The sequence below is a fragment of the Gobio gobio genome (assembly GCF_949357685.1).
Source record: "Gobio gobio genome assembly, chromosome: 22".
Classification (NCBI taxonomy): domain Eukaryota; kingdom Metazoa; phylum Chordata; class Actinopteri; order Cypriniformes; family Gobionidae; genus Gobio; species Gobio gobio.
The window spans coordinates 18906868-18922317 of NC_137118.1; the positions used below are offsets into that span (position 1 = coordinate 18906868).

The 15450-nt window shown below is 35.3% G+C and overlaps 1 protein-coding gene across 1 annotated transcript; it reads left to right on the forward strand.

Annotated features, from left to right (window-relative positions):
- Nucleotides 1–573: 573 nt before the first annotated feature.
- On the forward strand, nt 574–12117 carry LOC307118703 (keratin, type I cytoskeletal 18). The gene is made up of 9 exons (XM_079804425.1): nt 574–646; nt 2249–2646; nt 3857–3939; nt 4022–4178; nt 5453–5617; nt 6728–6853; nt 9342–9559; nt 9918–9946; nt 11626–12117. The coding sequence occupies exons 2-9, from the start codon at nt 2254–2256 to the stop codon at nt 11739–11741; spliced, it is 1287 nt and encodes a 428-aa protein (XP_079660551.1). The 5' UTR covers nt 574–646; nt 2249–2253; the 3' UTR covers nt 11742–12117.
- The last annotated feature ends 3333 nt before the right edge of the window (nt 12118–15450 follow it).

The following is a 15450-nucleotide window of genomic DNA, read 5'->3' on the forward strand; positions in this document are numbered from 1 at the left end:
CAACTCCTCTGGTTGTTCAATAAACACCATTTACATGTATCTCTTGTCTCCGTCCCTTCTGTTATGTAACATTAAGCACACAAATACACCAATAAACCATATACTGTTTCTGTGTGAATATAGCCTCAGTAAATTAGGCCAGGCTACAATCATTTTTGTTCAGTAGAGCCCAGTTTAATAACTAAACTACTGAAAAGATCCATCCTTCAGATCTAGTTCAGAGAGAATAAGCATAGTATAATATAGTAAACACTGTTCTGGCTCATAGAACTTGTCCTGCAGGCACATAGAGCAGGCGTTGTTTTTTTCATACTCTTTGTTCATGTTACATCAGAAACCTGTTGAATAGTTCATGCCATGATCTCTGGGGTCTTGAGTTACAGTGATGGGTTTTTTTTTTTGAGAGAGAGAGAGAGAGAGAGAGAGAGAGAGAGAGAGAGAGAGAGAGAGAGAGAGAGAGAGAGAGAGAGAGAGAGAGAGAGAGAGAGAGAGAGAGAGAGAGAGAGAGAGAGAGAGAGATGGACTCCACCCACATGTACAGGTACTTTAAGCCCTGCCAATGCCATGAGCTTTATATGAGGCACCGTTAGGAACTGACAACAGGTTAACTTTCTACACATCCCTCACCACAGAAGCCATCCATCAGGTATGCATTCTGTGGAACTTATTCTCTTACCATATAAATCAACTTTTAATATCAAATGTCTTTGGAATTATATTTGTTGTGATTCACATTATTTTTGGTACTAATATTAATATTCACTTATATATACTTAAATTACAGGGATTCTTGGGGGCTTTGAGAAAATTCTTCCTTTTTAATTTATATCTAGGTGTTTTGTAGTGACTGTTAACTGATTTTAAAGTTGTTGCACCTCCAAAAAATAATCATATCGTCTTTTTGGAGTAACTCAAATCGTAGTCAAGAAGCGTAGTATCCAAGACAACAAACCTCACATCAGAAGAAGGTTCATTGTTTGATGTGCCAACAATACAGTGTCCATTTACATGTCATGTGATCTTTATCGTTCATTGAAGTTTTGTTATTGCCTGATGCCCTTAATATTTCACTAGAAAACAGTAGAAAACATGAAGCTAATTATTAGCATGCATATTACTAGGATATTGGCTGTTTATTAGTACATATAAAGCACATTTTAATGCCCTATTCTCTATGACCTTATTATACATCCCTTAATCTTATACAATACCTAATATCTTACTAACTAATATTATGCTGTACATTAGGAGTTTATTGAGGCAAAAGTCATAGTTAATAGTGAATATGTGTTCCCATTACTAAAGAGTTACCAATATTTTTTTATTTATTTTATTTTATTATATTTATTATATTTACTTTTTTTTTTTACATTAGTGACTGACTATATATATATATATATATATATATATATATATATATATATATATATATATATATATATATATATATATATATATATATATATATATATATATATATATATATATATATATTGTCATGCTAATAATGTCACATTGCAAAATGGTCTTATATAAGGCTTGATTTTTTTTGGTGAAATATAACCGGACATTTCTTTGTCAGGATAACCCCTGACATCACTGTCAGAGTTGTGATTCTGGTCCCAGATCAGCATAAAGAACTCCTTCAGACCAGAGTTTTTTAACAGTAGCAGGCTGTCAGACGGTTATCACTTTATGGCAGGAGATAAATGGATTAGGAAGGTGTGAACCAACTCTGTTAAGCAGCCCAGAGTTGAGAAGTCATTTTTTACTGAGTTTGGACATTTACTTCTAGATGTAAAATGCAGCATGGGGGAGCAATGGAAAATTCTTGGTTTGAAAAGCGTCTTTTGAAAAGTCAGTTTGCATCTTAAGCAGGATGTCTTGAGGCTAGGTGGAGATGTGTGATGGATGTTCTTTTACACCAAATTTGATTTTCTTTGCATATTGTTGTTACTAGTATTGCTCTGCAAAAGGTTTCTCAATATGTGGCTATGATGGAGGTTTTAAGCTTATTTTAATTTTTCTAAAAGCACACAATACTTTTACTGTTGTATACCCAAGTGTATATTTGGATATAGTGGTAGTATATCTTTAAATATAGCAATGTTGTGCAATCCATTTCTTAAATGTATATATGAGCTCTTGTTATATATTATATTATTTAACTTTTGGTGATATTCATCAAAAATGCTGAGCATACCGCTGTGACATACTGAAATACTTCTCCTTTCATTCCCGTCCTCAGAGGTCATGGCATCTAGTTTCTCAGTACGGAGTTTCTCTCTGGGCCGGCAGCCGTCTTTCTCCAGCATGTCTCTTAGGGACAGTGGACGAGCCCGGTCCAAAGCCTCTGTCTCGTTCGCTGCCTCCAAGCCCCTGTCTCGCTCTTCCTCACTGAGCATGTCAGATCTGAACGGCATGAGCAACCTGTCCCTCAACGGCCTTCATGGTAACAGCACCAATGAGAAAGAGGCCATGCAAAGCCTCAACAGCCGACTGGCCAACTACCTAGACAAGGTCCGCTCTCTGGAGAAGTCCAACGCTGACCTGGAGCTGAAAATCAAACAACTGATGCTGGACCGTGTGCCGAAAGGGCACGATATCGATTCCATGATGGCCCAAGCCCATGCCCTAGAACAGGAAGTATGTGGTCAATGCCCTTGAACTCCATGAAAACAAAGTTTATTAGCATGGCGCGTGGTGTGTAGATATACACACGCTCTGAAAGTGTGCTCAGAAATGTTTCTGATCATTAGCTATAGCAGACACACTAGTTAAATGATTACCTACCGTCAGACTAAACAGTTACTTTTTAACAAAGAAGGAAAGTAATACTTAAATCTGAATAAATAGCTCTGTAGAAGGGGTCTAATGGTCGAAACTCTCAAATGGTTACCCAAGGGTACTAATTTCAAAAAGCACCATGAGTTAAGTTCCTATTGTGTCTCTTTAGAAAAACAACATAATCCCGGGTTCCCATGGTTGCTGTCTATGACAGGATTGTCCAATCCTGCTCCTGGAGGGGCACCTTCCCCCAGAGCTTTGTTTCTACGTGCTCCAACACACATGCCTGAAGGTTTCGAGTGATCCTAAAGACCTTGATTAGCTGGTTAGCTGTGTTTTATTAGGGGTGGAGACGATGGTTCCTTCTCATTTATTATCCTCACTTCCTTTCCTCACTTCCTAACTCCACTCCCCTTGGGATGCAAGGAAAGAAAATGAGGATGCATTAATTGAAGGAAAGCTTATTTGTATATTGGAATATTCTTGATCACTCAAGCATCACTTCAAAGCATCATCAGCTGCGCTTCCCTTATGATGTTTAAGGTTAAGAAAATTAAGGTTAAGAAATTCATAATAAATAATAGTAAAGCAAGATGCCCTGTTGAAATATGTGAGATGTTGGTTTATTTAAACTGTAAAGGTGAAACATAAATTCAAATAATTGTAACAGATGGGGGTGGAGAATTCATTTATGCATCAGGTTTTTTGACAAGAAAGACTTCGCAATGGGATACACCAGTAAATCCTCGCTTATAGCTCCTTTCGAAGCGTCTTCGTTCCTCACCTCCTCATGGTGCAATTGAACAATTGAGATGTCCTTCAAATTGACTAACTTTGATCAGGTCACAGGCTGGACTGTGGAACCAGGAAGCATCCATTTGAATATTGGGAAGCACCCAAACTCTGCATGAAGGTGGCCTTCCAGGAGCAGGATTGGTTACCTCTGGTTGTAATTGTGCCATGCAAAATGATGTCTTCAATAATCAATTACTCTCACTATAATAATTTGATTTGTGGTTTCAATGTGTTTGAGATGAAGACATTTATCTTTACATGCTGTACCTTACAGTTAAGGAAGAAAACCCTGGAGAACGCTAGGATCATGCTTGAGATCGATAATGCCAAGCTGGCTGCAGATGATTTCAGAATCAAGTGAGTGCCCGCACCTCTCAAAACATCTTTGAAACATCTGTTGAGGAAATTTAGGAGGCATGTACTGGATGTGTGCTTGCAGATGGGAGACGGAGAGCGCGATGTGTCAGTCGGTGGAGCGGGACTGTGTGGCCCTAAAGAAAGCCAAGTCAGACCATGACCAGATCATCGCCTCACTCCGTGGTGACCTGGACAGCCTGAAAGAGGAACTCTACTTCCTGAAGAAGAATCATGAGGAGGTAAGGAAGTGTAAATGTAGTGACGAATGCTGCACCTTGTAGAGAAGCAACTGTTTCTCCCCAGTGCAGCATTCCCTTATTCTACAAACTGGTTAGAAGTATCATGTAAGTGTCCATTAAGAGTAGGATGTGAGCCAGTCCAAAGTTCATTGGTTTTCATTCCTTCCAAACTTCTGTTAATGTAATACCCATTTTCTGCATATATTCATGGGGGAATGGATTGTAACTGGCTTGTCAAACCCTTGAAGAGTGTCAAGTGGTGACCTATATCGTATTGGATAGACAAGGACCATGCTTGGAATCACTTGTAACCCAATCCATGTGGTTCTTTTGTCAAATGAAATCTAATATGTGCCTCGCAGCTAACCTCCTGGCTTGAAGTCAAATCCTGATTGGCATTTTTAGGCCAGAAACTTGCTTCACACAAGTACACAAAGATGCAAATGCTTGGCCAACAAATTCCAAGTGTAAAAAACCTGAATAAATACAAATGCTTGAATTCCCAGTACTTAAGAGGGCAATAGAGTTACCATTAAAGGTCTGTGTCATTAAACCAGATTAAGGTATTCAGGTAGCTAGCTATGAATATGTCTAGTTTAACTAACTTGCTCACTTGCTCTTCAAAGTGTAGCTCTGAAATGACAATAGTTGACGTGAAAAAGAAAAGTACTAAAAGGCAGTCTGTGATAATGGCCACTGTGAATTGCGTTCGGAAATAATATGTGTTTGTTGTATTTGCATAGAGTTAATTTTAAGCATTAATAGTCACTGGCGCATTGACGAACCACAACATGTAAGAAAAAAAGACATAATATTCAGGAAGTACAGTACCATTCTCATACTTTCTCACACATACACTCTGGGTATATTTGGACAGAAGGGTGTGGTGTCATGGTTGTAGAATATTCAAAATATATCTGGAGTGTTTGCCTGTTTTTGTGAGAGGCACATTGCATGCTTCCTTGGTGAGTAACATAAGATCAACTCTATTCAATATTAATTGAGAAGAACTTAATAATGAAGTAACTTCCACCTACCGTGTGCCACCACGTGGAATCAAATTCCCCAAATTCACTCTGCAGTCTCAAATCACCACACAAACCACAACCCAATGTTCAAACACAAAATACACGCACATTTAACATAAACAAACTTGATAGATGTCTCATTAGTCAAAGACTAACAGTTTTTTTTTTTATTAGTTCCACAGAATAGCACACACTTTGTTTAGTTGTACCACATCCTTCTCATTAGTTTTGCCACTGTCTCTGCAGGAATTGGACAGCCTGAGAGCCCGGGTTGCTCAAGAGGAAGTCAGTGTGGAGGTGGATGCGGCCCGTGGGCCAGAGCTGGGGACGGTTCTCTCCGACCTCAGGTTTCAGTATGAAGGCATTGTCCAGAAGAATAAGGAGGAAGCTGAGAACTGGTACCGTAAAAAGGTTGGTGCTCCCAGGGGAACAGGGTCATAGTACCTTGGCTGCCAGCTCCCATTTAGAGTTTCCTAGACCCAAATGACATTTCACTTACAAAAACACCCTGGTACAACCATGTGCTTTTGTACAATGGTTTATGGTATTTTTGTACACTAAAACATGGTATTTACATTTTACTCCAAAGTAACATGTTCTTTGGACTTAGTACCATGGTAATATGATGATATTTTTGGAAAACAAAACCATGGAATTTATATAAGGTTTGCACACATAGAAGATTTCTCACAAAAATACTTTATTTAGAGGCTAAATGCAAAGACAAAACATTTTCGATTCACAGTTTTGAAGGTTCTTCAAAAATACTGTGGTATTACCATGTTTTTTTGAATAGGGAGCCACTTTAATATAATTTTTTTTAAACACGCTCACACACACACACAATGGTATTTATATGGTACTTCAAGGTACTTCCAAGATACTTTTGGACACAAAGCTATTGTAATGTAATTTACATATGATGCTTAAAACATTTTGTGTTATTACCATCTTTTTTAAAATATGGAACCAAAATAATACGTTTTTTAATGCATGTGAACTCACATACTTGAAAGTATTTACAAGTTATTTCAAGGTACTTCAAAAATACTGTGGTGTTAACATGTTTTTTGGACATGAAACTGATACCATGATATGTTTTTGTATGTGAAACCAAGTGATTTATGGTTAAAGTACTTAACAAATACTTTTGGACACAGAACCATGGTAATACCATAGTATTGTTGGTAATTGAATCCATGAAATTTACATGAGGTAGCTTTAAAATTCATGTTTTTATGACATTATCAAGATATGTATATAGTACACAAATACGTTTGGATATGTAACCATGATAATACCATGGTGTTATTTGAATGTATGTAAAAAAAAAAATGTTGAAAATGAATATGGTAATCATCTTTATTGTAAATGGTTCCATGTTATGATAACTGATACCATCGTCATGTAAGAATTGGTGCTGCAGTAACCTTTAGCAGGATATTACTTTCTACTGTTGCATGGTGGTCTTGTATGCAGAACATTTTAGTAACCCACTTCAATGTATATGTGTGTGCATAGCTGGAGATGGTGCAGATGCAGGTGCGCGAGAGTAATGAAGCCCTGAGAGGGGCTCAGAGTGAACTTACCGAGAGGCAACGCTTTCTGCAGACACTGGAAGTGGAACTGGAGAGCCTTCACAAACAGGTCAGAACCAGGCAGGAGGAACCTTTTAAAAACCATTTCTGTTCCCTGAGTGAACTTCTAGAGCCGCGGCCAATGCAGATACAGTTACAGCTTACCACTGGAAAGTAAAACCCTGCCCTTTATGTCGAGGCTATTTGAATGACCCAAGCCATAAATGCTCCATCACATGCCATTACTTACTTTCACAAGTCAAATGTGCACTGAAAGAAGCACAGACACAGTTTGTTGTTGGATTATGTTGAAACCCTACTAAAAGTAGTACACTCTTAGATCTCCAAAGAGGAACTCTTCCATTAGAACGTTCAATCAGAAACAAGTTTGCTTGTTTTCATGACCTTTGAGTCTCATGCCAGTCCAAGATTACTCCCAGCATCTCAGAGTGAGTAGTAGATATCAACAGGTCACACTTGTGTAAATAAGCCAAGATGTGAGTTCACATAGGGGTTGTTTCGTAGTTTCCATGCTGGTACTGTTATATTTTGAGGGTGAAATTAGGTGCATAAAGCCATTGTACCTTTTAATGCCCTAATAATACAAATTCTGTCATCTGCCCTCAATTCTGTCCAAACCTGTATGGACTTTCTTTCCTCTGTGGAACACAAAAGGACAACGAAAGCGGATAGTGTATTGAATTTTTGCAGGAAGAGTGGCCTGTACGTGTTTGTATTAAAGGTTTCTTCCTCATCAGCATGTGAGCAGAAGTCAAAGAAGCCTCATTGTCTGGACGGTTCACCTTATCACTAACTGGTGGTTGGTAGTTTAAACATGATTACATGTAAAATAAATAGTATCGATGTATGTACTGATGGCTTCCTTTCCATGCTAATTTTCAACACGCACCCACATAACCACATTTACATGCATTTTGGGATGTAACATTTTACATAATGCAACAATTCCTTTTGAAACCATTACAAATGGATACAGCTAAGCAATATATATATATATATATATATATATATATATATATATATATATATATATATATATATATATATATATATATATATATATATATATATATATATATATATATATATATATATATATATATGTTATATATATATATATATATATATATATATATATATATATATATATATATATATATATATATATATATATATATATATATATATATATATATATATATATATATATATATATATATATATATATATATATGTTATTATATATATATGAAAAATTTAAATTTTCAACATTTTTCAGTTGGCCAAATTGAATTTCACAGAAATGTACATAAATTCACAGAAATTCAATTTGGTCAACTAAAAAATTTGATGTGATCAGTAACTAGAAAATGTTCAATTGGAGACCTGATTTTTTTTTTTTACAGTGTGGGTTAACACATACATTAACACATGGAGCAATGGTGTTCAAGTGGAAGATGCAAGTTTGAATTGGAATACATTCTGGATCCTGTTTTCATCTCTTTTCCCAAACACTTTCCGTCCTCCCTCTATTGTCAAGCAATTCATTTTTTCAAAATCGAACTAGTTTATCAAAATGTAAAGCTAATTATTTAAAAACGAAAATAATAATAATAATAACTAATTAAAAGTTTATATTTCGTAATTCTGAGAATTGTTTTAGAATTGTGAGATAAAAAAAATGAATTAAAAATAATAATTATGTAAACACAAACTTTTATTTTGGATGCAATTAATCGCGATTAATCGATTGCCCAGCAATTATTATTATTATTTATATATAAATACACACACATTCATGTATATTTTTAAGAAATATTTGCATGTATATACTGTATATACATTTATATAATCTATAATATATATAAATATAAATGTTTTATATATAAAAATAATATTTTTTTCTTAAATATATACATGCTTGTGTGTGTATTTATATATAAATAATAATTACCAGAGTACACACACATATATTATGTAAACACAAACTTTTATTTTGGATGTGATTAATCGCGATTAATCTTTTGACAGCCCTAATAAAAAGACAAAGCAAATATGGATAAAGTCTACCGATTATTCTGTTTAATTTCTAAAAGTTTCTCTCCTTTCTTGCCGTATAGGCTACTTTCCAGAATTGTATGTTTTCTTTGTATCTTTCAACTGAGTCCCATTTATCTTGCTCACTGGGGTTGTATAAGGCAGTATTCTTAACACAGTAAGCTGCTTACATACATTTATTGTGAAAGTTGCTTATAAAAATAATTGTTAAGTGAAAAATGTTCTTCTTCAGGTTTATACATACAATATTAATTACAGCCAATTTATTAAGTTTGGAAACAATATTTTGTATTTATAATGTCACACAATTTATCTTACAGTTTAAATGTTTTTTTCATAAAAATAGATGGAAATTAGGATTGGGGTCCCTCATAAAAGATTCATTGAATTTGGGGGTCCTTGGCTTCATAAAGTTTGAAAACCCCTGTGTTAACCAACTCTTGTTAGGCTTACTAATTCTCATTTAACCTCTCTGACAGGTGTCGGCTCTGGAGGGTAACCTGGGTGAGACGGGGCAGAAGTACACCATGGAGATGGAGCGACTGCAGGCTACCCTGGCTCAGCTGGAGGAAAACCTGTCGCAGCTGCGCCTGGATATGCAGCGCAACAAGACGGACTACGAGCAGCTCCTGCGCATCAAGCAGAACCTGGAGATGGAGATCGCTACCTACAGGAGGCTGCTGGAGGGCGAGGAAACGTAAGTGCAAGGGATTCTTTTAGCTTAACTCTTTTAGTGTTCACAGAGAGCTGCTTCAAAGACGCACACCAATACAGGTTTGAGTTCTTTTTCACATCTAATCACACTTGAATGGTTTAAAAGCACTTAAATTGATAGGGTGATCATATAATGTAACGCCGCCAAAGGATGTCAGGAAAAAAATGGATGCTGCATTAATTGCTAACACGTTGTCAACATTAGAAAATTGTTATTATTTACTCACTGTAATGTCAGCAGTATGCTGGTATTTTTTTTTTGTGACAATGATATTGGTGTCTGGGATTTTTGCATCTTAATGATTGTTTTGATAATTCATGTTTCTTGTTTTATTTCACAGGGTTAAAGAGATTCCTCCACCACCCAAGAGTGAGTACTGCACTGTCACACGCTACATTCAGCAAACACTACAACAAATATGCACAAACTCATTTTGCATTCAACAAACATTTGAGAAAATTTGCATAGCTCTAACAAATATTGCCATAATAACAGAGGGTAGAATCAGATGTTATCATCTCAAATTACAGTAATTCTTACACCACATGACAGTAGCACATCTTGTGTAAAATTGTTATGAGCAATTTGCAATTGTACCTGCGGTGTTGATTACAATAGAAAATCATGGTTACAGGATGACATTTTAGGATTGTTCTCTATTGACAAACATCACAAAATATAAGATGAGTGATAAAAAGGTGGAGACCTTTGGATGGGGGGGAAACTTGTGTGTTATAAAGTAAGAACTGCAAGATATAGATAAACTCTCAATGGCGAGTTATAAAGACCAATTCTGAGAAAAAAAAGACACACTTTTATGTAAACTTGCAATTGTTTGTTATAAAGTCAGAATTGCAAGATATAAACACGCAATGGCGAAAGAAAAAAGGGGGAAGACCTTGGATGGGGATGGGGGAAATACAGAAAATAAAGAAAAATGTGAGCTTTTATTTACATATACACATACCTTTCAAAAGTCTGGGGTCAGTAAGATTTTTGAATCTTTTAGAAAGAAGTCTCTGATGCTCACCAATGCTTCATTTGATCAAAAATACAGTAAAAACGGTGTGAAATATTACAATTAAAAATCATTTCCATTTTAATAATTCTGTATTTCTTATTTTTGTTTGTTGTGCTGCTTAACATTTTTGTGGAAACTGTGATACATTTTTTTTCTTTGATGAAGTTCAAAAGAGCAGCATTTATTTGAAACAGAAATCAATTTTGATCAATTTAATGTGTCCTTGCAGAATAAAAGTAATACTTTCTTTACAACAAAAATCTTACTAACGCCAAACTTTTGATAGTGTTTTTGTTTTCATCAAAATGTGCATATTTGCCAAAACAAGAAGTTAAATAAAATAAAGCAGCAATAAAAATAAAGTTACAAAAATTTTGTTGCATTTTAAAAATGGCTATGATAAAGTCTCCATCAGCATCAAACTGGTAAAGGGTTTTTTTTTTGTTTTTTTTATGAGAGACACAAACTTATGGAAGCTTGTTTCTTCCAAAGAGTAAAACAATTTAAAAGATAATTGCAACTTTTTTTCTCAGAATTGCGGGATATAAACTCGCAATTGTGAGGGAAAAAAGTCAGAACTGCGTTTATATAATTTTTTTTTTTAGAAAACTTCAGAATTGTGAGACAAACTCTCAATGGCGAGTTAGAAAGGAAAAAAATACTTTTCTATAAACTCACAATTACAAGAAAAAAGCCTGAATTATACAGAACTGCATTCAGAACAGTAGAAAGACCGTGATAGCGAGTCTGATGCTTAAGTATAAGCTGGCTTGAACTGTTGGGTAAACATTCATCAGATATCAGACCGTGGCTCTGGAATGTTCTGGGGGTGCGTTTGTCCTCTCACCTGGGCTCCACACCGGCTGTGACTGAAAACTAATGACACATTAAACACTTCCAAACAGAGCAACCTCTCTTAACAGAGCCGTCCACAGCAACACAGAGCGTACAGTCCGGTGTCTGTTTGTTTGAAAGGAATCTGGCATATCGCTAACATCTCTCTCTCTCTCTGTATTTCTATCCACAGAGGAGCCTGACGTCCGTACCCGTAAGATAGTGAAGGTGGTAACGCAAACCATGATCAATGGTAAAGTGGTGGACGAATCCAGTGAAGTTGAACAGATTGAAGAGACAAAGAAGTAAAACAAGAACAAGACTGTCTGTCTGATTCTCCATATAAAAGCATCTATTGTCCATTTAGGAGCCGCATTACCTTTGGGCCCCACAGGGCCCCTGAGTTTTGTTTCATTCCCAGTCTTTCAAAGAGATCAGCTTTCCTTTCTCAAGCAACAAAAGAGCTGAAATGACTGGAAAGCCACCAGAATTAGAGCGGAAACTGAAGAAGAAACAAGTGCTCCTGTTATTGCTTTTAGGGAGTTATCAGACCAAAACTCTTTATTCTTTCTGCATGCAATATTTATTTCCAAATAGTGTAGAGTGAGGAAGAATGTATTACCTTTAGAGTTTGCTTATCTGTCATCTGTCTTTCTTCTTTATCCATAATAAAACCATTACATGCAAACTGCGTTTGTTGCACCATTTATGACTTTCACAAGACTTTTATCCAAAGTATACGGTGCATGGGAATTGAACCCATGGCCTTATAGTTGCTTTTGTACTACTCTTTATTCACATATATGCACACCAGATAATAATGTTTTTAAATTAAATGTATAATTTATTTGCATCCATTTTCAGGATACAGTTAATTGCAGAAACACTATTAACATTAATCATATTTAAAGTGACCATATCAGTGGCAATGATTTCAACTTTTCAATAACTTATTTTTAGATGGATTGTTCATTATGTTTTATCAGTTTCTATAGGACTCTAAGGACTCATTTTCTAAGGACTCATTTTCTAAGGACTCATTTTTCGGTTTCCTTTTTACCATTTTTTGGTGGGGTTGCGTTGGGAGGACGGTAAATGCTGGGATTTGTAACTGCTGCACTCATTCATTTTACTATAATCAGATATTGAGTTCACTTAACTTTTTTCTATTAAGTACAAGGAATTTTTTGTAATATTTGAGTGAAATAAACTCATTTAATTTGGTTAATTTTAATGCTGGGGTTAACAGTGCGGGCAACTTTAAGACAAGACAAGGGAGCAATGTCTCATTCAAGTCCTCTTTGGTCATTTGACGTTTACCCATGCCTTTCATCTGTAGAAAATGGATTTGCATGGCAGGGTAGGAAAAAATAATTTAGGCAAATACAAAATATAAACATATAACAGAAATAATAACACAATACATACAGTGACAACAAGTATGAAACTAGAAAATACCTTGATGTAGCAATACCTGCGCCCTCCGGGGAACTTTCACTTTGCAAGCCAAAATCATTTTTGAATTATATGATTTGAATGTAAAAACTTGCAAACATGTAAATCAAGTGGTTGGTTCACATCAGGACAACAAAGCTATCCATTTTGGGCTATCAAAGTTTACTGTACTAGACTTGATATTTACTCGTAGAGTATTATAGAGATTTTTAAGTAATGATCTCAGAGTCACACAGCTAGAAATAAAATGGCTCCAGGGTTCTTATTCTTTCACATGGCACAATTTGGGAATTATGGTTAATTGGATCTGTGGAAGAACCTTCCTGATTGGTGACGCCATCCTGATTGTCCTCAGCTTCACCTAAATGGACTCATTCAGATGATCTGGTCTGTTGGCCAGTGAACGCAGCATCGGATAGGCTGGTGAGGATTGAAGAGCGGTTTGGCATTTGTGGCCGTCTAGAGACTTCAGTAATGTGAACTGATCCCTGCACTGATCTGTCAGTGCAGAACAAGAGGATGTTCACTAAGAAGCCCTGAGAAACCTGTCCTGAATCCAATAGGATTCTAGACTGAAGTGCTATGTTTAATGCCTTATAGATCCATGAGGGTTTGTTTATAGACTTGTTCTAGTTTTAATTTTTTACCTCTATTTATACCTTTTTTTTTACTTTTTACTTTAATAACGTAATTTATATTACCGTAATTATTGTTATATAAAATAAATAAAATGCACTGGTTCTTTTGGCCAGTAAGCAACACATTTTTTAACTTTTATTATATTATTTATGTTTTGTTTTTTTTACTTATGTTTTTATTATTTTTAGTATTGTCAATTAATCACATGTAACAAAACATTTGTATTACATATGTATATATATTATATATATATATATATATATATATATATATATATATATATATATATATATATATATATATATATGTGCGTGTGTGTATGTGATGTGATTAATTGCGATTAATTGATTATATATACACACAAAATTCTCTTTTTATTTTACTAGCAATGCTTGCTGATCTTTCCTTCTGGTGGGCAATACAAAAAAAAAAAATCAGTTCTTTTGACAGTAGGCAGCAGCCACCTAGCAACCACCCAAAACACCCTAGCAACCAAACAGCAACGTGCAAAACCATTTCAAACACCTTAGAAACCCTGGCAAACACTATAGCATTGTAGTGATGAGTTTTACATGGGAAAACACCAATAATTGCTTTCCCAGTGAATGTAAAAAAAAAATTGTTTTGCAGCATAATAACGCTCTAAAAAGAATAAAAATGTATTGGAAACAGGACAGGGAACGTTAGCCAACAGTTCAGCCGTGACACAATGATGGCTGAGAACATGGATTTCACTAACCACTTACAACTCAAAGCAATTTTGTTTTTGCCCACACTGACACTGTCTCTATGGAAACTAATCAGGGTCAAAAATGATCAATGTAATCATGATAAAAAGACTATCTTGTTTCTTTTGATGAAACATCCATTGAAACATGATTCTTCAAGAGGGGGATTTGTAGGAATAAAGTGAATGTATGACTTCCCCTGACACACCCTGAACCTAAAACATACAAACTGACATGCATGATGCCACAAAAGCTGACTTACACATCTGTCAAACTTTTCCATCTTCAATAGCTTTACACAGCCTGCCAGTTTTCTAAATAATGCTGGGATTTTTGCTGAGACACTGCTGAATCTGACTTTTTCATGTTGTCTCTTGAAACTGTCTCGCTCAGACTGATGTATCTGTATGCTAAAGCTAGCACCTGCAGTCTGAAGTCATTAGCCTCAAAGTCTATATCTCAATGCGAGATTCTTTCTGGATTCAATGTCTTTAGGGCACAACTGGATTCCAGACGTTTTATGAAGACTTCGGGGAAAAAGTGTAAATGCAAAAATGTTAAGCATGAAAACATAATAAACAGGTACAGCCATAATAATACAGCTGCAAGCAACAATTACAGAACCAAGCACATCAATGACATACACATTATGGGTTGAGTACATGTTTATGGTCACAGCACACCACTATGATTTTAGGGAAAGGCTATGAATGGATTTATTATTATTTAACCCTCTGGTGCTCTTCGTTTAGGGGTTGCATTGGTTGTCTTCCCGGTCATAAGTGACCAGACACCAAAAAATTAAACTTCCTCCACCCCAGTAAAACCAATGCAATTTATTTTTCTTCAATAATATTTTTTCTTTTTAATTTTGTATTTTGAGATGATTTGATGGTATTTTTGAATATTTATGCAATATTTATGGTCTATTTTTGCCATTGAAAATTATACAATTTTTTTTTTTTATTATTATTATTATTGCAGTATTTCAGGTTAAAATAGAGACTAGTCTTTCAAAATATTTTTTTTGAAGGCAGATTAGCGCCCTCTTTTGGAATTATTTAAGAAATCATGCAACCATGGGTGTAATCACTAGAGGTCTCTATGGAGAGGCTTGAGAATTCCCTAGTTCTCTTTTGAACACATTTAATGATTTTTTTAATGGATTTGAATATATATTTAAAAAATCTCAAAGA

What these genes read in the sequence shown, in the direction of transcription:
- LOC307118703 (XM_079804425.1), top strand. Translation starts at nt 2,254, where the DNA reads ATGGCATCTAGTTTCTCAGTACGGAGTTTCTCTCTGGGCCGGCAGCCG. An exon ending in GCAGATGATTTCAGAATCAA is followed by an intron (nt 3,940 to 4,021) that starts GTGAGTGCCCGC and finishes GTGTGCTTGCAG; the next exon opens with ATGGGAGACGGAGAGCGCGA. An exon ending in TGGAGAGCCTTCACAAACAG is followed by an intron (nt 6,854 to 9,341) that starts GTCAGAACCAGG and finishes CCTCTCTGACAG; the next exon opens with GTGTCGGCTCTGGAGGGTAA.